General features: G+C 46.8%; 1 protein-coding gene across 2 annotated transcripts in view; it reads left to right on the top strand.

Annotated features, from left to right (window-relative positions):
* Positions 1-1,063: 1,063 nt before the first annotated feature.
* The window catches only part of JAK3 (Janus kinase 3), a 40,764-nt gene continuing 16,939 nt past the window's right edge, over positions 1,064-24,888 (top strand). The window contains exons 1-13 of one of the 2 annotated variants that reach the window (XM_036742111.1): positions 1,064-1,207; positions 1,674-1,780; positions 2,650-2,846; positions 3,444-3,567; positions 4,615-4,726; positions 6,443-6,588; positions 17,993-18,287; positions 18,401-18,523; positions 21,614-21,771; positions 22,471-22,582; positions 23,143-23,329; positions 23,447-23,580; positions 23,899-24,030. In XM_036742111.1, the coding sequence (XP_036598006.1) occupies positions 2,663-2,846; positions 3,444-3,567; positions 4,615-4,726; positions 6,443-6,588; positions 17,993-18,287; positions 18,401-18,523; positions 21,614-21,771; positions 22,471-22,582; positions 23,143-23,329; positions 23,447-23,580; positions 23,899-24,030 (1,707 nt within the window). In that variant the 5' untranslated portion in view covers positions 1,064-1,207; positions 1,674-1,780; positions 2,650-2,662. Of the gene's footprint in view, positions 1,208-1,615; positions 1,781-2,649; positions 2,847-3,443; positions 3,568-4,614; positions 4,727-6,442; positions 6,589-17,992; positions 18,288-18,400; positions 18,524-21,613; positions 21,772-22,470; positions 22,583-23,142; positions 23,330-23,446; positions 23,581-23,898; positions 24,031-24,888 lie in introns of both variants that reach the window. The other variant, XM_036742110.1, reaches the window with a different exon arrangement.

Genomic DNA, 24,888 nt, shown 5'->3' with positions numbered 1-24,888 from the left:
ATTTGGTCTGTCTGTCGATATTTGTAATTTGTTTGTATTTGCTCTGAAGTTCAGGGTGCTGGCTTTTTCCCCTGAACTAAGTGAATGGTATTTGTATGCTGAATTAAAGTAAGCTTGTTAACCCCTTAACGTTGCTGTATTTAGTAAAACAGATCAAAAGAACCTGGGCTTTTGCAGCGTGCTGGTAGCGTGCTTGTTGTTGGGCTTGTGTTGGTCTTTCACCCCCACAACAGCTGCTAGCCAGATTGTTGAAACAGTGACCAGAAGCATCATCTCAAAGCCCATCTTAAATCCCATCCTTTTCCAGTGCATATACCCCCCCAAAGCTTCCCTTCCCCACACTGGACATTCCACAGAAGAATGTTCCAATTCCGTAGGCTACCAATACAGGTTCTTCATGACTAGCCCCCAATATGTCTTTCTAGTCCCCTGCTCTTACTACATGCATTCTCTCCTACAGATGTCTCACCTCTACTCCTTTGTTCACACAGGTCCTTCTGCCTGGAATGTCTTCCTTCTCATCCTGGGAAACACCAGAATGATAGAGTATTGCCACCCTTCCTTGGCTTCTCCTTCTGCCCTACTTTCCTGATTCCTATCACAGGTAAAAAGGGCTTAGCCTAACCTGAGCTCCTGGATGCTGGCCTCCAGGGCCCACCTGACTCCTGCCCTTTGGTATCTTGCCTCCTCTAATGCCCTGGGGCCTCCAGAATTTGACCAATCTATTCCTTTTTTTCTGCAGCTGGGCCCTTTATAACAAAAGCAGCTATGAGCACATAGTAGGTGTTCAATAAAATTCCTGTGGATGGAATTCTATCCTAGAAGCCAAAATGCCCAAGTTCTGGTCTTCATTCTGTCCCTGACTCATTCTGCCTCTGGGCAAGTACCTTCTCTGGGAGTCTTGGTTTCCCCCTCAGTTGTTGAGGAGGTAGGACTAATTTGTGTGTAGGATGCCTTCCGGCTCTGATGTTTCGTGGCTATCAGTGAGCTCAGCTTCCTCTCAGAAGTGCTCCCCCACCCCCTGCAGACTTTCTGTAAGTCAAAGCCTTTAGGCAGGAAACCAAGTATCTGTAAGGGGGAAGGGGGAGTCCAGCCAGAGGCTAAAGGAAAAGAGCCCATGGGGCTGGGGGGTTTTCTTCTCACTCGATAAGCAGGGATCCACGGAGCTGTTCCCAGTGCCTTCTTCCTTTGGGGAGCCTTCGGCCAGGTAGGTGCCCCAGGCCTGCTCTGTGGTGTGGTAGAGGCAGGCTTGGATTAGGGCCCCATGATGGGGATGGGAGGGGATGAAGTGTATGGCTGTAGCAGGAAGACCCTGAAACCAAAAGCAAAAGTTATTCAGGTGGCAGTGGCCAGTGCCTCAGCCTTGTGACTGGAGACTCCAAACCAAAAAGGTCATGGAGTTCATATCCTCTTATTTGAGGAAGGTAGAAGCTGAGGTCTGAGAGCTTAAGTGATTTGCATGGTCCAAATTCACTTCCTCCTGACTCCAGATCTGGCCATACCCCCACTATCTACAATCCACATGGCCTCAGTTTTACCTCTAGTTTCACAAAAAGGGGAACTCCTCACTCAACCTTACCTATGATTCTCCCGGCTCTTCCTCCTCCCTGGCTAGGTTGTGAGGTCCATGGGAACGGGGACAGTGTATCCTAGCTAAACTGGCTTCTTGGCAGTCCCAGCAGAGCACAGCGCAAGGAACAGACACTCACCTTGTGGACTCCCTACATCCGTACAAGGCCAGGCCATCTGGAGCATGCTCTGTCTTGTCTTCGGTGAGAAGGTGAGCAGGGTTGGGTCCCTTTAGTTCGTGGGTGGGAGACCACCTGGTGATATCAGGTGCTGTAGGAGGCTTTGCCCTGGCAGCTTAAATGATTCCAAATAGCTTATGTTACCTTTCTTAGCCATCATTTCCTTTTCTATAAAATGAGGGGAAGGAACTAGACCTCTAAGCTTCCTTATAGCTCTCAGTCTATGATCCTCCAACCATAGCGGCTCAGAATTATCGGCCTCTCACTCTGTTTACTTCCTACACCCCAAACTCCTTCATCTTCCTCCTTCTCCCGACCCCAGTCTTATCATATATCAGCTTGCTTCTTATAACCCTCACTGCTTCTCTTTATTCTGCTCATCTCTTTGGCCAGCCTGAAACCTGGTGTGGTTAAGTCCAGATCATGGAGGCTTTGAATGCCAAACCCAGGGGTTTAGACTTTATCTGGTGGGGGCTGTCATAGAAGGTGTCTTAATGAGCAGGGATCTGATCATGGCTGCAGGCTTGACAGACCCAAAGGTGTAGACGCAGACACTCCTGGATAGATGGGATGGGCACTGAGCTTGGCTGTCTATGTTCTAGTTTTGTTCTTTAAACCCTCTATCTTCTTGCTTGCTGCCCAAGTCATCTCCCTGGGATGCCATCTCACTGGCCATGTTTCTCCTCATGTTATGTGTTTTTGAGGATGACAGGGGCCACCCTTGGCTCAAAGTAGGGAAACCTAGAACCCTAGGCTTCATTGGCAACACAAAGACTACTTCTGTGGCTGAAAACCCAGGGGGAGGGCCCTGGTGCACACAAAGCGAGAGGGAGGAGCTGTCAGCCAGCTTCTTCTCTTGGGCTGGAGCACATAGTGCCACTATTTTCTGCTCTCTTCCCAGGCTTGAGGCTGTCATGGCGCCTCTGGGGGAGGACACCCCCTTGATTGAACAGCGGTCCTACAGTCTATCTTCCAGTGAGGCTGGCTCTCTGCAAGTCTTCCTGTGTCCCCGAAACCCTGGGTCCCCACCGGTCCTCACCTTCTCCTTTGGGGAATACTCCGCAGAGCAGCTCTGTGTGCAGGCTGCCAAGGCCTGTGGTGAGCAGAGGGGGAAGCATCAAGGTGGGAGGGCTGTTGGTTCCAAGCTTGGAACAGGAGCCGATTTATGAAAACTATGATCCCCTCTTGAGTTCCCATGCCCCTAATTGAGCCCCCAACTCCCCACTTGAGGCTCTCCCCTGCTATTCAGCTCCCATCTCCTTTGAGCTGAGGTCCTACTCCCTTACTGAACTCTGTTATCACTCAGCCCCCATAACCTTACTGAGCCCTATGCCTCAATGGAAGTCTTATGACCCTCACTAAAGCCCTGCCCCCTCACTGAGCTCCCATTTTCCTTAGTCTAGCACTTAGCACAGTACCTGGCATGCAGTAGTCACTTAATAAATGCCTGTTGATTTTACTTGACTTGCTGAGCCCCCATGGATGATGCCCCATCCCCTCACTGAGCCTCACTGAGCTCCCTACCCTTTCCTTGGGCTCTCTATCCCTCCACAGTGTCCCTATCCCATCACTAATACTGTCCATCTCCTCCTGCCCAGCCCTGGGTCCCTCCAAGATCACTTTGAGCTCCAGGTAGGTCTCCCATCCCTCTCCCCAGCCTCCAGCCTGACTGGCCCAACCCTCTGCCTCTTGCAGGGATACTGCCTGTATGCCATGCTCTCTTTGCTCTGGCCACTGAAGACCTGTCCTGCTGGTTCCCACCCAATCACATCTTCACAGTGGAAGATTCTACCGTCCAAATTCTTCTTTACAGGATCCGGTACGGGGTTGGGTTGGGAGGGGACAGAACAAGTAAAGAAGAAGGGAGGTAGTGAGCGAAGGCTCTGAGGTTTCCTCCAGATGCTATCTGCACAGATGCCTCTGTCACACAAGCCTGTGATCTAGGCCAAAACGTCACCCACTACCTTAAATCATAAGACACGCCCTCCTGAGTTGGGGGAGGGGGTGCAGTCAGAACACAGAATGTCTATGCTGGAAGGGCCCTTAGAACATGGAATATCAGAGCTGGGAAGGCCCTTAAGACACAGTCTGTTAGAACTGGGAGGGCCCTTAGAACACAGGATGTCAGGAATGATAGGGTCCTCAGAAAACAGAACATCAGTGTTGGGAGGGCCCTTAGAACACAGGATATCAGGGCTGGGAGGGCCCTTAGAACACAGGATGTCAGAGCTGAGAGGGCCCTTAGAACACAGAATATCAGAACTGGGAGGGCCCTTAGAACACAGAATATAAGAACTGGGAGGGCCCTTAGAACACAGGATATCAGTGTTGGGAGGGCCCTTAGAACACAGAATGTCAGAGTTGGGAGGGCCCTTAGAACACAGAATATCAGGGCTAGGAGGGCCCTTAGGACATGAAACTTGGTGTCCTACATAAGTCCTTTAAGTATGGAATGTCTGACTTGGAAAGAGCCTTAGAACACAGAATTTCAAAACTGAAAGGTCCTTTAGGGATCATTAAGTTCAGCTCCCTCATTTTATAGATGAGGAAGCAGAGACCCAGGGTGGAGAGGAGACTTGACCAAGGTGACATGGTCTCTAGAGCTGAGTGTCTCCCAGTGCATGGGGGCACCGGGAATGGTGTTTCACAAGAGACCTGGATGTCTCCCTTTCCTCCTCTAGCCCCCAATAAAGGCAGTGACCCCTCTTCTCCCCTCTGAGGTGGGGGCTCAGGTGCTCTGCAGGAGGAGAGAGGAAAGACTAAATGACCATTGCTGGCCCCCGCACGATCGACAGGCCAGGCAGAACAGTTCTCTGTCCCACTCCTCCCTGCCTGTGACTCAGGATTTGTCTTGCTCTTCCATCAGCTTTTTCTTTCCAAACTGGCTCGGCCTGGAGAAGTATTACCGCTTTGGGCTGCAGAGGGACAGAGCCAATGCCATCCTGGATTTCCCAGTCCTCGAGTATCTCTTTGCTCAGGTCAGTCCCTCCTCCCCGGGGCCTTCTCCCCTACAAGGCAGGAGAAGCCTCCATCACTTGTGCAACATCAGTGACCCTCCCCATGGCCCTCCCCAGAACTGAAAGCCTCTAAAGGTGTTTCTCACCAGAGGAGAGGCATTTCAGGCCTTGTAGGTCTGGGCACCACATTAGGAGATCTCTCAGTCCGGGTGCCAAGATCAGGGCTCAACCTTCATTAGAGACAGAATACTTGTCTGCATGGATTGACTTCTTAGTTCTGCCAAGGCATGATTAACGACCTTACAAGGAGCTCATACATTGATGAGAAACTCATCAAAGAAAAAATAAAATATAGGAGCTTGGACAGTAACTATGAATACTCTAGAATTCAGTTGAGTAGCGGTCTGGTGGTTGCTCTGGGGGAGCACTTGCCCTGATCTCAAGGGGAATGTGTGTCCCCAACCCTAGCAGGCAGCCTGCTGAGTTGGGCATGTTCACACCAGCACAGAGAGAGGTGGAGGTGAGGGTAGGGGGAACAGCAGATGGAGCAAGACCTAGACCAGTGAGACACTTGGTGTAAGGGACCAGGAGGTAGTAAGGGTAATTTTGATGATCGGCTTAGGGCAAATCATGGGAAAGAAGCCTACTCGACTATATATCAGTGCCCCAGGACAAAGTCTTGATTGCCACATACTGGATACGGTTGTAATGGAAGCCTTGAGAGGCTAAAGCATCAGAATGAAATTCTAATGCGAATACAATTGAGCTCTTCAGTTTTCCTCTTGGTAGAATGGGTGTAATAATGCTTCAACCACCAACTTCATAAGTTTATTGTAAGGAAGTGCTTTGCAAATCTTTAAGAAGTAAGAGTAATTGTCATCATCATTGTCCTCTACAACACCAAAGCCAAGTCTCCACTTCGGGTCCTACTCAGGATTTCAGGGCTCCCAGACCCTGAGCCCACTTTTGTTCTCAGTCCAGCCCCAGCATGTAGAGCAGAAGGAATCTGTCTGCACCACAGTCAAGGTGGAAAAAGGGATTGGTACAGGCCAACGTGCCTCAGTGCCCCTGGATGGTAGTGTGGTTGTTAGGGATGGGTCACAGGGTAATAAGTAAAAATGAGGAAGCTGAGATCTTACAAGTCATAGGATCCGAGGTCTCAAGACATTCAGTCCAACCTCATTTTATAGATGAGGGAACAGAGGACCAGGAAAGGGAATTTGTCCAAGGTCTCATAGGGAATAAATGACCCAGTAGTGGTGTGTGTGTGTGTGGTATGTGTGTGTGTTTGTGTGTGTATGTGCGCACGCACATGTGTGTGTACGTGTGTGCATGTGTGTATGTGGTGTGTGTTTTGTGCATGTATGTTTGTGTGTATGTATGTAGTGTGTGTTTGTGTGTTTTTGTGTGTGGTATGTGTGTGCATGTGTATGTACATGGTTGTGTATGTGTGCATGTTTTTGTGTGTGGTATGTGTGGTGTTGTGTGTGTGCTTGTGTGTGTGTGCACGCACGCGTGTGTGTACATGTGTGTATGTGGTTGTATATGTGTGTGTGTGTTTGTGTGTGTGTGGTGTGTATGTGTGTTTTTGTGTGTGTGTGTGGTGTGTGTGTGTGTGGGGGCCAGGTTCCCTAACTCCAAGCCCAGAGTTCTATCTGGAGGAGGAGTTCATGAGGATGTTGGTCCGGATGGCTCCTGCCTCGTTCCCCTGTGGAGAGTAAGGGCTTCTTCCCACAGTCCCGAAGCGACTTCATCAATGGGAGGATGAATCTGACGCTGAGCCTCAAGGAGCAGGGAGAGTGCCTGAGCCTGGCAGTGTTGGATCTGACCCGGATGGCACAGGAGCGGGGCCTATGCCCCAAGGAGATCCTTAAGAATGTCAGGTAAGGACTCCCTCCCTCCCCAAGGAAGGCTGGGAGACTGACAGGCTGAGCTCTGGCCTGTGCTACCTTCTCTAGTGATCAGTCCACAGCCCCTTCAAGAGTCCATTAACCTCTCCCCCATGTCTGCCTGCCCGCTGTCCCCTCCTCCTCCCCAATGAGCTTAATCAGGGCTGGAGTAGACCTTGGAAAAGGCGATAGAAGGAAGGGGAGATACAGATCCCCAGAGACTGAGGTGGGAGACACGGTCCTCCACGGTCTTCAGGAAGCTCCCTGGCTTTTGAAAACGGTAGGACAGCTGTAATGAGTCAATCAACAAACATTATTAAACACTCGCTATGTGCCAGGCACTGTGCTACATGCTAGGGATACAAAGAGAGGCAAAAACACTGTCCCTGCCCTCAAGGAGCTCACATTTTAGTGGTGGAGACAACATGCAAATAACAAGATACATATAAGACATGTGCAGAATGTACAGAAGGAAGTCTCAGAGGGATGGCACTAAGAATGGTGAAGGGAGTGGAAGGGGGAAGATGGACTGGAAAGACTTCTTTTGGAAGGTGGGATCCTGAGTCTTTAAGGAAGCCAGGGGAGCTGAGAGGCAGAGGTGAGGAGGAAAAGTATTCCAGGCATCAGGGACAGCCAATGTAAAGGTGTGGAGGTGGGAGGTGGGAGGTGGAGCATCATGTGTGAGGAATAGCAAGGAGCCCAGTGTAGTGTAGTTGGATCATAGACTATGTGGAGGAGAGTCAAGTATAAGAATATTGGGAAGGTAGGGAGGGGCAGAGTTATGAAGGAGCTTTATAAAGGAGAACTTTTAAAAAATCTTAGTGGTAATACAGAGACACCAGACCTTATTGAGTGGGAGGAGAGGTAACACGGACAGACTCGTGCTTTAGAAAAATCCCCTTGGCTGCTGAGCAGCAGATGGGCTGCAGTGGAAAGAGATTTGAGGCAGGGAGACCCATCCGCAGACTAAAGGGGATGAGAACCCACACCGGGGTGGTGGCCATGTGAGTGGAGAGAAGAGTCTGTAAAGAAATGTTGGGAAGGTGGAAATGACCAGATTTGGTAACAGATTGCACGTGCAAGGTGAGTGAGAATGACGGGGTGAGGGCGACAACCAGATTGTAATAGAGATGGCAAGGTGTTCAGCTAGGAGGGTGAAAGGAGGGGTACCACGGGAGGATCGAGGAGAAGCAAGAATGTCTGAAATGGATGCTGTGGACAGTGGGAGAGGAAATCCATTAGGAAGGAATGGGATACTTGCCTTGTGGTAGTGTGAGCCCATTGAGATTAAATGACACAAACTTACAGCAGACTCAGTGGGCATAGTTTCATGATTTTCTTCTCTGTTCTAGAGCACATGAGGCAGATGGTGGGGGTAGTCCAGGTCTGGGGTGGGCAAAGCACGATCAATGATAGAACAAGGGACAACGGATGAGAACAAGAGTATTTAACCTTTTGACCCCCTTGGCAATTTGGTGAAGCCTATCATCCCTTTTTCAGAAAAATGTTTTTTAAATGCAGAAAATAAAATTTATTACATAGTGTAATATAACACCATATAACATAACACAATATAACATGACATAACATGACATAACATGACAGAACATAATGTAACATACGGTAAAAACGTAATCTACTGTAACGTAATATAATATAATATAATGTATTATAACGTAATATAATATAACATAATACAATATATTTATATAATATTATAATACAATATTCAATAGTATATCACGAAGGAAACCAATGATATTGAAATGCATCTATCAAAATATTTTAAAAATAAAATTAAAATATCTTTTTAAGAAACCAAGTTCGGGAGCCCAGGTTAAGAACACCTATTAGAGAGAATAGTGCAGAGTTTAGCTGGTTTACCAAGGGGTCAAGACGGAAGGGGGAGGGGAGAGGGGGCAGAGTTTAGCCAGCTGGATTTACTAGTTTAGTAGGGTGATGTTCTGGGGAAGAACTGACTTGTGGAGGACATGGAAGTCATGACGAAGACGAAAGACAGGTTTGGGGGCCACGAGGCAGAGGAAAAATATGGAGTAATGAAAGATTAGAGTCAGATAAAAGAATTTTGAAGTTCATGAACCAGGAAGGGGCATCCTCATGGGCGATGGCAAGGTCAAAGGCATTTCTGTAACCGAGGTAGAGTAAGTCATGGGAATGGAATAGATTGAGAAATTGGGAAGTCAAGGTATGATAAGTGCATTGATATCTATGTTGAAGTCCCAATGTATGAGGGCAAGAAATGGGGAGGTTGGCACTGAACTCACGGAGGAAGGAAAAGAATGTGCTCTAATCCAATTAGGATTTACTCTGATCATCCCATAACTCACTACATACAAGTCATGGAACAAAACGAACCACCAGTATACGAAATAAGGTGGTTGTTTTTCCGTTGTGTCAGACTCTTTGTGACCCTGTGGACCGTACCCTCTAAGGGGTTTTCTTGGCAAAGATACTGGAATGGTTTGCCATTTCCTTCTCCAGTGGATTAAAGTGAACAGAGGTTAAGTGACTTGCCCAGGGTCACGTAGCTGGAATTAAATTTAGGAAGATGAGTCTTCCTGACTCCAGGCCCAGTGCTCTGTGCACTATGGTGCCACCTAGCCGCCCCTTGAAATAAGAAGCTGGGGGCTAGTGGAGAACTCATATATACCTAGGATTAACTCAGGAAAACCTTCAAGGCAGGAATCTAGTCTGGTAAATTATAGGATCATAGCGTCTAGAGTTGGAAGGGCCCTCAGAGACCATCAAGGGCAGATGAGAAATCTGAGGCCCAGAGAGGTCAAGTCATTTGCCCAAAGTCACATAGACAGTGTGTATCAGAGGTGGTATTTGAACCCAGGTCCACCGACTCCAGAGCCTAGGAACATTCTACTGTATGACATTGCCTCCCCATAGAAGGCTAGAGAATCGCATCTTTATTTTAAGATATAGAGGTCCTTGAAGTTTGGATGAAGGATGGACTTCTCATTGTCTATGTGTGTGACTCTGTGTGTCTGTGTGTGTACTGACTATTAGGCTCGGAGAGTAAGGGGTTGGTTGCTCCCCTTTACTGGGTCCTTCTCTTGTGTGGGCAGCATTGGCCCTTCCCAGACACTTCTTTGTTCTTCCCTTCACCTTGGATTTTCTTTAGTCACTCTCTCAATACTGCCCTCTGGAGGTATGGTTTTCCTTTCAAACCTGATACAGGAAGAAAAGGGAAAGGAAAAATAATCAAAGCAGAACCTCTCATATCGGTGTCAGCTGGTAAAATGTCTTAACCGTTTGTCTAGAAATGTACAGGTCCCCATTTTCTTTCTCCCTGCTCTGGAAAATTATAAAAATGAGTCACTCATTCTCTTTTGTTCAGCTTAAGCTCTCAGCCAGAGGGAGATCTTTCCAGCAAATACATATGGAAGTTTAAAGCAAAAGAAAACAGCAAAAATAAATCCCTCTATTTCTCTCAGGCTTTCCCTCTATTGTCTGTCTCAGCCGAGTTTGTGCAAGGACACATACAGATCAGAGATATAATGAATAACTATACTTATCTTAGGAAACAGGTTTTAAAACAAAAAGGAAACAGAAAGCAAAGTCTTAAGAATGGAGATGGGAGACAAAAGGCATATCTCTCAGGAAGGGGAGGGGGATGGAGGAGGATTATGAGAAATCACCATCTTTGACATCAGTAGGTCAAAGGCTTCAGCAAACTCAAGGTCTGCTCGATGGTGATGACTCATGGCTCAGTCGTAAGGTCCCTGCCCAATAGCCCAGCATGGCTGGGGTTCTCTCTCCACAGTGTGTGTGTATGTGTGTGTGTGTGTGTGTGTGTGTGTGTGTGTGTGTGTGTGTGTGTGCGCGCGCGCGCGCGCTCGCGCACATGTGATTATGAGTGTGTGGATGCTGCTGTTCCCCAACACAGCTGCTGCTGGGGGTGGGGTGGAGACAGGGAAGGGTTTCACTTCCCTTGGTATTCCTGGGTTTCAGGGTGAGGGCTTACTCAGCTCGGTTTAGTTATTTCGGCTGCAGGTCATGACATCAGCCTCTCTGCCTGGTGCCCCATGAGCCAACTCTGCATGTCTTCTAGTACTCCTTCAGAAATCAGATATGATAGATTGTCAGTTCCTGGGGACAACAGTTTTAGAGTCAGATCATCCCCTCAGTGAGTGGAAGTTAGGAAAGCTGTGGACTTTCCATTCCCCAACGGGCATCAGCCACCCCAATTAACTGGTGTAGAAACCTTTTATAAATATTCAATTTAGGATCATAGATTTAGAGCTAAAAGGGAACTTGGGGGCCATCTTGTCCATCCCTTCCCCTCTCCCTGTTTTACAGATGAGGAAACTGAGTTACATGTACTTCTAGGGACTCAACTATATGACGCGCGCGTGTGTGTGTGTGTGTGTGTGTGTGTGCGCGCGCGCGCACACACGAGCGAATACACTCATAAGCACACTGGTGCAGAAATTCCAACCCTGGATCTGAGGTCATACATCTTTCCAGGCATAAGGTCCTCCTTAAAGATGACCTATGAGGCCTTTGCCTTTGATCCCAGAGATCCAAATCTTTCACCTTCACTGCTTTCTAAATCTTCCCTAGTCCTGACCCAGCTTGGGGCACCCACACATTCTATCCTTGACTCCCGCACCTGCTCGGCTCTCTAGGTTCAGTTCTGAATCTCCTTTTTCCTCCTTGGACTGCTACCATCATAAATGGGTGTTCAGTTATGCGGTCTGTTATTACTATCACTAATTTTCCACTTCATAGTATTTTATTTTTCCATGTACATGCAAAGATAGTTTTCAATATTCACTTTTATAAGATTTTGAGTTCAAATTTTTTTCTCCTTTCCCCCTCCCCAAGACAGCATGCAATTTCATATAGGCTATACATATACAATCCTACTAAACATATTTCATGTTCTGAAAGAAGAATCAGAACAAAAGGGAAAAATCACAAGAAAGAAAAAAAGAGAAAATGGTATGTTCAATCTGCATTCAGACTCCATAGTTCTTTCTCTGGAAGTGGATAGCATTTTTCATCGTGAGTCTTTTGAAATTGTGTTGGATCATTGTATTGCTGAGAAGAGCTAAGTTTATCATGGCTGATCATTGCACAATGTTGCTGTTACTGTATACAGTGTTCTCCTGGTTCTGCTTACTTCACTCAGCATCAGTTCATATAAGTACTCCCAGGCTTTTCTGAAATAGACCTGCTCATCATTTCTTATAGAACAATAGTATTCCGTTACATTCATATACCATACATATTACCAACATTACTGCTGCCCATTCCTTCTCTGCCTTACCTTACCTGAGCTGTCTTGGCGTTCAGTTTAGGATCTTTATTTTTCAGAGGAAAGAGAAATTTAATTCAGAAATAAGGCACCAAAGGAAGGGACTTTAGAGGCACAAGTAAAAAATTTCTACCAAGGATGAGCAGGGGGATTCCTTACTTATCTCCCCCTGACTCACAGAGCTGGGAGATGAATCTTACCAGGGCTTAAGATCCCACCTGGGTGGGTAGTTCCCTGGCTGGATAGCTCCCTACCTAAAGTTTTGAGCTTTTAACATGAGTCTTGTGCCCCTGTGAATCTCAGAATAAATCCCTGAAGTCTATGGAGAAATGGAATTAAAAATGTGTCCCCCAAATGGTGTGGGTGTGGTGGTGGCTGGAGGCCTGACCTTGGTCAGGAAGTCCTGCCTCCTACGCCTGCTGGCTAGTTGGCCTGGTCAGGTGGCAGCCTTCCAGTGCCTCTGGCAACTGTCTAAGATTGGAAGTTACTAAATAGTCATCCGTTGGGGGGAAGGAGTTTCCAGTCAATTCACCACTGAGCTTCCTAGATTGGTAGCTGCTCTGCCATTTAGGGGCTTAGAAAGATGCATAGGATCATGCAGCTAGTGTGTGTCAGAGGACTTGAACCCAGATCTTTTTGACTTCAGCTGTGCCGTATTGTCACTGTCTCCAAATGTGTGTGTGTGTGTACACCCATACACATTGTATAATATGTACATGTATGTATATTACGTGGTTATGTATATGTATTGTATTATATATAACATATTCTATAATGTACCATATATGTGTGTGTGCATGTCTATTGTATAACATATAGCACATGTGTTGTATAGAACATAAATTATATAATATATAATATATGCAGAATATAAGTGTATATATACATATGTATATATTATATTATATTATATATAACCTACAATATAGCGCATATATACAAATAATATGACGTATATGTGCACATTGTATCTATTGTATCATATATAACATAAATTATATAATGTATAATATAGAATATTATACCATATATGTATAGAGACATGTTCCTGTCATATAATATATTATATAACAATTCTACAGTGTATAAGATATATACGTATATAATATTATATACAACATGCAATAGATTATATAACACATATATTCTATAATGTATAATGTATGTGTGTATAATGTGTGTATGTATGTACATATTATACATCGTATTAATGTAATATATTACATATAATGCAAATTATATAATTTATGATTTATAATGTAATATATGATGTGTACATGTTGTTATATATTATAATGTTATATATGTATGTAATATAACGTATATATTATATATTATAATGTATTTTTACATATATTCTATATTGCACAATATATGGTATAGCTATATATGATATAATATCTGTGAATTCATACACACACATTTGGAGTGTATATATATATATATATATATATATGCACATTAATTAAAAGTAATCTTAAAATCACCGAATCTCCGAGTTGAGACTTCCCAAATCATCCAAGCCAACCCCGACCTGAATGGGAGGCCCTTAAAGAACATTTATGACTCATGGTCTTATCTTGCTGGTGTCCAGGAATGGGGAAGTCAATCTCCCCCAGGCAGCCCATCCCATGTTGGGAGGGCTCTATTGATGAGGGAGTGTTTGCTTACTTTAAGCTAAAATTTGTCAAAGGATCACCAAGTTAACCTTGGTAGAAATCTTTTACATTTGTTTAACTTAGGATCATGGATGTAGAGCCAGAAAGGACGTTAATGCTCATCTAGTCCAACCCTCCCATTTTACAGGTGAGGAGACAGAGGCCAAGGCAAGCTAAATGACTTGCCCGAGGTCACACAGGTACTGAGCAGGATCGAACCCAGAGCCAGCGCTCATTCCAACTTGAAGACAACTAACTCTCTTAGTATGTCCCAAATCTTCTACAGACTTAACATCCTCCCCTTTTCCTTCAGTCCAGCCTTGTATGTTATGATCTCCAGGTCTCACCTCATCCCAGTCTCTGTCTTCTGGAAGCCTTCCAGTTTGTCAATACACTTCCTGAAATGGAGATATTGCAAATGGAGTCTGACCGGGGCTGATGACAGCACGGCCATCCCTAGCCAGGCCTCTCTTGTTTTCCTGGCTACGATATCATTCTTTTGCCTCATCTTGAACTTGTAGCCCACTAAGATACCACCATCATATTTTTCTTTTAATTTAAGTTTTTCAATTAACAAGCATTCTTTGCCCTCTCCCTGATCTCCCCCCATTGGAAAAACAAAACAAAATAAAGAAAAACCAAACCCTTGGAACAAATATGTGTAGACAAACAAAACAAACCCCTGTATTGGCTGTATCCAAAAATGTGTGTTATCATTCTACATCTCAGTCCATCACTTTTGTGTTAGGAGGCAGATGGTATCCTTCATCAATGGCCCCTTGCAATTGTGGCTTGTCATTCCGCTCATCAAAGGTCTTAAGTCTTTAAAGTTGTTTGTCTTTGTTATTGTTGCTTAACTTGTTTTCCTGGTTCTGCTCACTTCGCTCTGCATCAAGTCATACAAGTCTTCCCAGATTTCTCTGAAACCATCCTCTTCATCATTCCTTGCAGCACAATTATATTAATATGCGATGACTTCTCCAGCCATTTCCCATTTACGGGCTTTTATAGTTTCCAGATTTTTGCACCGACAAAAAATAGCTGCTATAAAGATTTTTGCACACATAGGTCCTTTTTCTCTTTTCTGAATCTCTGTAGTCATCGGTCAGTAACTGTTTATTAAGTTCCTACAACTTTTCAGGCACTGTTCTAAGTTCTGGGGATTCAAAAAGAGACAAAAGTCCCTGCCCTCAGGTAGCTCGCAATCTAACGGGGAAGACAAAAAGCAAACAAATACGTACACACAGACTGTCTAGGACTAGTGGCATCACGAGGTAAAGTCTTAACTCACGACTGAATTGGATTTAAGTGAGGCAGATTTGCGCAAAGTTGTCAGCCTCACTCAATGACTCTAGAAGAGAGAGGGAGGCTATATATAGGATAAATAGGAGATAATTCATAGAAGGAAGGCGCCAGAATTAAGATAGGCTGGGAAAGGCTTCCTGCAGAAGATGGGAGTTTTGTTGGAACTTGAAGGAAGCCAAGGAGGTCAGTAGGCAGAGATGAGGAGAAGGAGCATTCCAGCCATGGGGATATGATATTGCTGGGTCAAAGGGTATGCAGAGTTAGTGATTTTAGGGGGGCCCAGTTCCAAACGGATGTCTAGAATGACTGTACCAACTTACCGTCTCACCCATCCCCTTCCTGTCTTTGTCTCCTCTCTAAGTTTTCAGGACCTGGCTCTCCTGGTTCTCCTTCTACCTCTCTGACCACCCCTTCTCTGTCTCCTTTGCTGGATCCTCCTCCAGATCCCACCCTCTAACCATAGCATGCCTCACAGGGTTCTGTCCTGGCCCTCTTTTTCTCTCCCTCTATACTACTTCACTGGGTGATCTCATTACTTCCTGTGGATTTAATGACCATTTCTCTGCTAATGATTCTCAGATCTATTTCTCCAGCTGCATCTCCGACTTCCTATTAGATGTCTTGTGGTAGACATCCTGCAGACATCTGAAACTCACAGTGCTTAAAACTGACCTCATCCTCTTTCCCTTAAAGCCCCCCACTTCTTCTTAACTTTCCTATACTTATTGAGAGCGCCACCATTCTCCCATTCTCCCAGGCTTGAAACCTACATGTCTCTGTTTCTGTCTCTCTCTCAATACCTCCCCCCGCCAATATTCAATCAGTTACTAAGATCTGTCAATTTTGCCTTTGTCACATCTTCCAAATTCATCCTCTTCTCTCCTCTGACACTGCCACACCTCTGGTGCAGGTCCTCGTCACCTCATATCTGGATTATTGCAAGAGCTACTGGTGGGTCTGCCTGCCTTAAGGCTGTCCCCACTCCAATCCATTTTCTACTCATCCACCTAAGTGATATTCCTGAAGAATACTGGTAGAAAGGAAGCCTTTGGTCTAACCAGGTCATTTCCCTACTCAGTAAACTCCTCTGCTTCCCTCTTACCTCTGGGATCTAATAGAAAATACTCTGTTGGGCATTGAAAGCCATCCATAACCTGGTTCCTTCCTTCCTTTCTAGCCTTACCCTTTACTCCCCTCCAAGTACTTTGCTATCTAAAGTCACTGGCCTCCTCACTGTTCCTCACACACGATACTCCGTCTCTCAATGTTGTACCTTTTCGTTAGCTGGCTGCCATGTTTGAAGTGCCCTCCTTTGTTCATCTCCACCTCCTGACTTCCCTGGCTTCCTTCAAGACTCAGCTCAAAAATCCCACCGTCTGCAAGAGGCCTTTAAATATCTCCCTCAAAGCCGGTACCTTTTCTCTGAGATTATTTCTAATTTACCATATCCATCCATCCATCCATCCATCCATCCATCCATCCATCTATCTATCTATCTGTCTGTCTGTCTGTCTGTCTGTCTGTTTGATCAACCTATTTATCTGTCTGTCTGTCATCTATCCTATACATCTGTCTGATCAATCTATTTATCTGTCTGTCTATCTCTTGTCTGTACATAGTTACAGTACTTGTTGTATTTACAATGTAAGCCCCTTGAGGGCAGGGATTATTTTTGCCTTTGTTTGTATCCTCCGTGATTAGCCCAGGCCTGGTGCTTAGTTAGTTCTTAATAAAATGCTTACTGAAGTATATGTGATGAATGAACAAAAAGGCATTTATTAAGCACTTACTATGTGCAATGTGTATACTGCCCATGTAAAATGTATGTGTCTATGTGGGATGTCTAAACATATAGACAGACAGTTCAGCACGGAGACACTGATAGATATCTCTGGAAACTTTTCCACCGAACGTCCATGGGAGGCTGAGATTCCTGCCTTGAGGGGAACAGCAGAAGGACCATGGGGCTGACTGCTCTGTTCTCCTCTGAGAAAGGGTGTCCTGGATTTGAATTATAGCTCTCTGCTCCCCAGAATATTACTGGTCTAGGGGTACATAAAGCTCCTATGTTCCCTGATCACTATCCTTTAAAGGGAGGAAGCAACCTAAGGCATAATCCTTAGCTTACACCCACCAGCTTGACTCCTTACCACCAAATACTATTTACATAAATGACCATCACAAATAGTGAATGAACAATGAGTAAACCCAATTACCTAAGCAAATAGCAAACAGAAATGGACGAAGTTACAGATAAACCCATACCAGAAAGTACACAGAGTGAATGAGTTCTCTTTCTAGGAGTGAGGTATCTCAGGTCAACCAAAATGGAGTCCCCAGTCTCACCCAAAGGGAACTTCCTTGCAGTTTCTAGGGAGGCCAGCTGGAAATTGAGGACATATTAAGTAGCCAGATTCCCCTATAGGTCTATAAGACATTCTCTTTCTCCTCCCTGGAGTCAGTCCCAAAGAGGGTCTGGAACCACATGTCTCTCAAAAAAGTGAAGAATCTTTTTTCTCCAAAGCTTTCACTCAGTTACACGGGATCAAATCGGTTTTTTCTCCACTAATTAGGAGAGTCTCAGACAAAATGTACCAGGCTTGACTGGAGACCCAGGTTACATATGTGGGAGACTGTGCTAACCACTAGGAATACAAATAGAAATGCAATACAGTTCCTGCTCTCATGGAGATTACATTCTAACTGGAGGATACCAGACATAGAAGAGGGTTCATCTGGAGGGTCTATGGAAAAGACGGCGGTCTTTGAGCTTTCCTAACGTTGAAGTGATAGAGAAGAAGGCAAGTCCCAGGGGCTTAGGGTGCATTGGCAAGTCAGATGGCAGTGCCCAGGGATCTAGACAGCATAGCATCAGGCCAGATGGTAGGGTCAAGTCTTACCAGTTGATGACTCCCTGCTCACCTATATGGGATGAACAGCAATATCCATGGGAACTAGAGGGGAAGAAGGTAGGGTCAGTATCCAGCCAGAAATAGGGGAAGGAGTAAGAAACCCTGGTAGAAAGGAAGGCTTAGGCAGTATGCCACCTTTCTCTGATGACCACTCCCCAGACCCTACCTCATAAGGCCTCTGGATATGGGTGATGTATGTATATGAGATCAGTCCATGGCTTCTCTTCCCCCAGCTATAAATCCTGCATCCCAGGAAGCTTCCGACGCTTGATTCAGAGTCTCAACTTCGTGACTCGGAAACTTTATCGTCGGATGGTGAGTCGAGCCCTACGGAGAATGGCTTCTTGCCAGGCAGATGTGCACTCCATCATGCTTAAATACCTCATGGACCTGGAGAGTCTGAAATCCATCCCAGCTTCAGAGACCTTCGAAGGCTGGACGCCAGGGGCTGCATCTGGCCAGGACCTCAACTGTCTCATCCACGTGGCAGGAGACAGCGGCATCTCCTGGACCCCTGCGGGCAGTGAGGTGCTGCTGTTGGGCCCCCCTTTGCCTTGAGGGTGGGATGGGGGATGAATGGTTCTGATGAGGGGCCCCTCATCTTATCTCCTTTTGCTTCTCTCAATTTCTACTCTGCCCAGAGCCCACAGCCTTTCTGTGATTTCCCTGAAATTGTTGATATTGGCATCAAGCAGGCCTGCAGGGAAGGTCACCTCAGTGAGAACCGGCTGGTCACTGTTACCAAGACTGACAACAGGATCCTGGTGGGTACCACAGCAGGCAGTGCTCCCTGCTGCTGAACCCAGGGCAGAGGTAGCTGGCTGTAAAGTGTGGGCTGAGATACAAAGGGAGGGAATGTTGTTACTTAACTCTCTGTGCTTCACTTTCCTCAATCTGTGAGATGTCAGGAAAGAAGATGAACTAGGTGGTCCTTTATGCTCTTCCCAGTTCTGGCATTCTCTGTTCTAAGGTCCCTCTTTGCTCTTAAATTCTTAGTTAATCAACTAGATTTACTAAGTACCTACTGTATTTCAGGAACAAGGGTATACAGTCAGTTCTGTTTTAACACTTGTTTTGAAAACATGAATTTATTCCAAAATAATTGATATGTTGGGGGAATAATTTGATCACGACCTGAAATTTTGGGTTTACTTATGCTCAATTGTGTCAACAAGAAATAGAAAACTGTACCCAGCTGAACAGAGCATAAAACACACACCCGCGCGCGCGCGCACACACACACACACACACACACACACACACACCCCTCAAACTCATACCAGTGGGATGATGCCATTTTACAGTACTTTACAAGCTATATAACACTTTCCAGTTTTCACAAGCAAACTTAAGGTCTATTTCAAGGTCTGTTTATTCTGGTGTAGTAGGACCTGTGGGCGGAAGACAGCTGGTGCAAACCAGCTTGGTCCATACTTCCTCCTCCTTACCTTCTGCTGTCTCTGCTCCTGATTCCTGGGGTTGCTACCCACCAACACCACCCTGGGGCCCCATGGAAGTGGGGGTACAGACAGCTTCAGCCAGAGGCTGCCAGTATTACCACTATTTATGTAGTGTTTATGTATTTTTAAACTATTTAACATATATAGTCCCATGCTACCATTTTTATAAAACTCCTATCTTTATGGGGCAGCTAGATGGAACAGTGGATGGAGTGCTGGGCCTGGAGTAAGGAAGATTCTTCTTCCTGAATTCAAATCTAGCCTCGGACACTTCCTAGCAGTGTGACCCTGGGCAAGTCATTTAACTTTGTTTGCCTCAGTTTCCCCACCTGTAAAATGAGCTAGAGGAGGAAATGGCAAACCACTGCTATCTCTGCCAAGAAGACTCTGAAAGGGGTCATGAAGAGTGGGACACAACTGAACATCTTTATGTGTCACTAATGAAGGTTTTGAATGTTATGCCCCTAATACTATATTTCCCATAAGTCCTATGGCTTTTCTTGCTCAATTTTGCATAGCATGACAATTTTTAGGAATTTGTATGTTGAGTTAGAGCAGAACTGACTGTACAAAGAAAAGCAAAATACAATCCCTTCTCTTAGAGAACTCACAGTTTAATTGAGGAGACAGCATGCAGACAACTATACACAAATAAGGTACACACAGGATAAGTTGGGGGGAGTCTCAGAGGGAAGACACTAAGGTTGAAGACTGGGAAAGACTTCTTGCAGAAGGTAGGACTTCAGTTGAGACTTGAAGGAGGCCAGGGAAACCAGGAGGAGGAGATGGAGAGGAAGAACATCCCAGGCTTGGCAAACAGCCAGTGAAAATACTCAGAGTTGGGAGATGGAAAGTCTTGTTCATGGAACAGCCAGGAGACCAATGTCACTGGATCGTAGAGTACATGGAGGGAGGTAAGGTGGAAGAAGAATGGAAAATTAGGATGGGGCCAGGAGATTTTCTATTTGATCCTAGAGGTCATAGGGAGTTTATTGAATAAGGAGGTATGTCACACACACTTCCCCCCCATCCCCCACCCCCCAAGTGACATGGTCAGAATTGGGAAGCAGAAAAGTCACTCTGTTGACTGAACAGAGGGAGGAGGGACTGGAGTGGGGATGGGCTTGAGGCATATTTGAAACCATGGTGGTTGATGAGATCACTGAGCAAAACAGTATAGGGAGAGAAGAGAAGAGGGCCCAGGATAGAGCTTTTATAGGTGACCCTCACTGTTAGTGGTATGGCATGGATGAAGAGCCAGGGAGAGACAGAAAAGGAGCAATCAGATATGGGGGAGGAGGACCAGGAGAGAGAGGTGTCCTGAAAACCTAGAGAGAAGAGAGTATCAAGGAGAAAAGGGTGATCATCAGTGTCAAAAGCTGCAGAGAGGCTGAGGAGGATGAAGAATGAGAAAAGGCCATCGGATTTGGCAACTAAGAGATCATTGGTAACTTTGGAGAGAGTCGATTCAGCTGAATGATGTGGGCAGAAGCCAGACTGCAGAGTTAAGGAAATAATGAGAGGAAAGGAAGGAGAGGCATCTGTTATATAGATCACCTTCTCAAGCAGGTCAGCCACTAAAAGGAAGGAGAAATTTAGTGCAGTGGGATGGCAGAATCATGGGAGAGTTTTTTGAGGATGGAGGACACACAGGCTTGTTTGCAGACAGTAGGGAGGCAGCCATTAGGCAAGGAGAGATTGAAAGATCAGGGAGAGAATGGAGATGATAGAAGGGATGATCGGCCAGAGAAGACAGGATGGATTTTATGTCCTAAAGGCTTTTTCAGCTCAGATGTTCTACTTGCTAAAATCCCATCTAACGCTGATGTCTAAACATCCTTTCAGCCCTAGCATGCTGTGTCCTAAGGCTCCTTACAGCCCTGACACCCTGTGTTCTAAGGGCCCTGCCAGCCCTGACACCCTGTGTTCTAAGGACCCTCCCAGTTCTGACATCCTGTGTTCTAAGGGCCCTCCCAGTTCTGACAGCCTGTATTCTAAGGGCCCTGCCAGCCCTGACACCCTGTGTTTTAAGGCTCCTTACAGCCCTGACATCCTGTGTTCTAAGGGCCCTCCCAACTCTGACATCCTGTGTTCTAAGGGCCCTCCTAGTTCTGACATCCTATGTTCTAAGGTCCCTCCTAGTTCTGGCATCCTGTGTTCTAAGGGCCCTGCCAGCCCTGACACCTTGTGTTCTAAGGCTCCTTACAGCCCTGACATCCTGTGTTCTAAGGGCCCTCCCAGTTCTGACATCCTGTGTTCTAAGGGCCCTCCCAGTTCTGACAGCCTGTGTTGTAAGGGCCCTCCCAGCTCTGACCTTCTAGTTCTAAGGCTCCTCCCAGCTCTGACATTCTAGGTTCTAAGGTCTTTTCCATCACTGACGTTCTCTATTTGTAGGAAGTTGAATTTCCAACTCTGAGGGAGGCGCTGTCCTTTATCTCTCTGGTTGATGGCTACTATAGACTCACCACTGACGCCCACCACTACTTCTGCAAAGAGGTGGCCCCACCCCAACTCTTGGAGAACATGGAGAACCTATGCCACGGTCCCATCACGTGAGAAACAGCCACCCCACCCCTTCCCTAGATCTTAACCCTTTCTTGGGCTGTGAGCTTCTGAGATTACATAAGCCTGTCAAACAAAACAAAACAAAACGAAACACCAGAACCAAGGATCCTCCCCTCTAGCCTAAAGGCAGCCATGAGCCCATTCTCTTTTGGACATGGAAATGAGGAGCAATGACCTTGGGAAGGTCAACAGAGGCAATTAAGGGGACAAAGATGGCCCTGGGGCTTTGTAGAGCTGGATTCCCAAAGACTGAGCAAGGGTCATAGTTGTATCACTGAGTCTGATCTTGGGGGGAGACCATAGGATGTAGTGGAAAAAATACAAGGTAAGGGATATGGGTCAGAATGGCCACCTCATATATCTTAGTGACTTTGGACAAGCCATCTCCTTTTGTGTGCCTCAGTTTTTTCATCTGTAAAATGAGGGGTTTGAATTGCATGACCTTTAAGATTGCTTGCAGCTTTAAATCCTAGGGTCCTACTCTGGAAGGAGTATAGAAGCAGTAGGCTTGGAGATCAGGAGGCAGAGGGTTGGGCCTGGGTCTGGGTCTGGACACTCTTCAGTCTGAAGAGCCACAGGGATGGACAGGGAAATGATGATGACCTTTACCCTCTTTCTATCTCTGAATCTTCCCACCTCTGTTTTTTCCTCCATTTCCTGCTGGTTTTCTGCCTCTGTCTCTGTAGCTCCGAGTTTGCTGTGAACAAGCTGAAGATGGGTGGGTCAGTTCCAGGATCCTATGTCCTTCGGCAAAGCCCCCAGGACTTCGACAGCTTCCTCCTCACTGTCTGTATCCAGGTTAGGCCCAACAGTCATCGCCCACTCTTTCCCTTTGCCTAGCAAGGAAGCTATAACTTGGGGTCCCAGGGGACTTGTTATAACTTGTATCTTTATCCACCTCTTCAGCTGTTTGCTCCACTATGGAGCATAGACAGCAGGCTTTATTGGGCTCACTAAGGCCACAGACATGGGCAGCTAGCTGGGCAGTGTGATGGATAGAGTGATGGGCCTGGAGTCAGGAAGATTCATCTTCATGAGGTCAAATCCGGCCTCAGATACATACTAGACAGGTGACCCTGGACAAGTCATTTAACCCTGTTTGCCTCAGTTTCCTTGTCTGTAAAATGGGCTGAAGAAGGAAATGATAAGCCATTCCAGTATCTTTGCCAAGAAAACCCCAAATGGGATCACATAGAGTCAGCCATGACTGAAATGACTGAACGACAGCAACAAAGACCACAGATACCTTCCAATAAAGGAGGACTTTGGGGCAGAACAGATCACATTGACCTCCTGGGGCCCATGGCATCTAGGCCTCTCTTGGCTAGCCAGTCTCTTTCTCCTGCCTGTCCTTCCAGACACCCCTGGGCCCAGACTACAAGGGCTGCTTAATCCACCGGGACCTTTCAGGAAACCTCTTCTTGTCTGGGCTGAGCCAGGCCCACAGCAGCCTGCGTCAGCTCCTGGCATCCTGCTGGGGCTGCGGGCTCCTTGTAGATGGGACCACTCTGAGCCTCAGTAGCTGCTGCCCCCCCAGGCCCAAAGGTGAGTGGACCTCCTGGCGCCAGCCCGTCCCTCACTTCTCTGTAGTCTGAGGTTAGAATTTGGAGATGAAGGAGAAGACCTAATGGAAATTTGACTCTTTTTAATCCCAAACCACAGAAAAGTCTAACCTGATCATAGTAAGGAGGGATTGCAGCCAGTTGCCCCCATCCCCAGCCCAGGCCTGGCCTCAGCCCCAGCGCCAACTCAGCCAAATGATGTTTCACAAAATTCCTGCTGACAGCTTGGAGTGGGTGAGCATGGGAAAGGGAGCAAGGAGGAGGGGGAGGAATGGAGCAAGGCAGAGGAAAAAGTGGGGGAGAGGGTAGGAGAAACTAGGGGAAGGAGCCTTAGGCTCTGGGTTCTAGTCCTGATTCTGTCCCTGCCTTGATCAGTGACCTTCTATAAGTCTCTTCCCAATCTGAGACCCAGTTTCCTCCTCTGGAAAATGGGAATGGGTCTAGGTGTCCATGCACTCTAGGAAGCTCCTGCACAGATTCATGAGGTGAGTCCTGTCCCCCCGCACCCCACTGAAGGCAAGCTCTGCTCCCCATTTCCCTCCCTCCTCCCAGCATGAAAACCTGGGCCATGGCTCCTTCACCAAGATCTACCGCGGGAGCCGCCTGGACCAGGTGGATGGGGAGAGCCACAAGATAGAGGTTCTACTCAAAGTGATGGACAGAGCACACCAGAACTGCATCGAGGTGAGTGTCCTTGGCCCTGGCCCTGCTCCCTTCTCCCTCAGAGCTTCTGCCACCCCCCCCCCCCACCCTCACACCCACATCCATAAGGCAGCCTCTGGCAGCCAGCCAGCCATGGATCCCAGCACCCCAGCGTTGCTTGCCCCTTGGGTGGCCAAGGCCCTGTTGCAGCATCTCCTCTGGGCCTCCTGCCAGGCCACATTCTTCCAAGCAAGGTCAGCAGTCCTATGACCTTCAAAAAGTGCACGATGTTTGTGCAAATGCCATGGTCAAGGGACTGCCCTCTCTTCTTACACAGCAGGCTGGTCCCCTTCCTAGGAAAGAACATTCCTCCATTTTCTGGGTTATTAGGGAGGATGAAATCTTCCTGGGGGAGGGGGACAGGGAACGAAGGAAGAGCTTCAAGATAGAAACAAAGCGACGTAGCTCTGGAGAGGCAGAAGGGCAGCTTGACCTGCCAGGAGGATGGAGGATAGAATTCAGCCCAGAGGAAGAAGGGAAGAACCCTGAACTGTTGCAGTTACATTTAAGAGAGGAGCCTCTTCCTGGAGAGGGGCGAGCTGGGCCCTCTCCGGCGGCGGCGGCGGCTTCTTATGCTCAGAGCAAAGATGATGTGAATGTACAGGTGCCTTCAGGAGGGGAAAGACATCCAGTGGTGGTCAGGGAAAGTGAAGGCAAGGAGTAGGTGCTGGAGACCCCCGGCCAGGGGCTACCGAGCCAGCCTGACGTTGGCGAGTGAGAGGCCTGCTCTCTCTTTCTGGGACTCGCATCTGGGATGTCACAGAGAGCTGTCCCAAACCTGGCAAACCCATGCTCAGATCTGGAGAGTTCCATGGGGGGTGGGGGGGTGGGGAGGAAGGA

This window comes from Trichosurus vulpecula, chromosome 1, assembly GCF_011100635.1.
Source record: "Trichosurus vulpecula isolate mTriVul1 chromosome 1, mTriVul1.pri, whole genome shotgun sequence".
Taxonomy (NCBI): domain Eukaryota; kingdom Metazoa; phylum Chordata; class Mammalia; order Diprotodontia; family Phalangeridae; genus Trichosurus; species Trichosurus vulpecula.
Note: the sequence above shows the minus strand (reverse complement) of the source record. Positions and strands in the feature narration are given on the sequence as shown.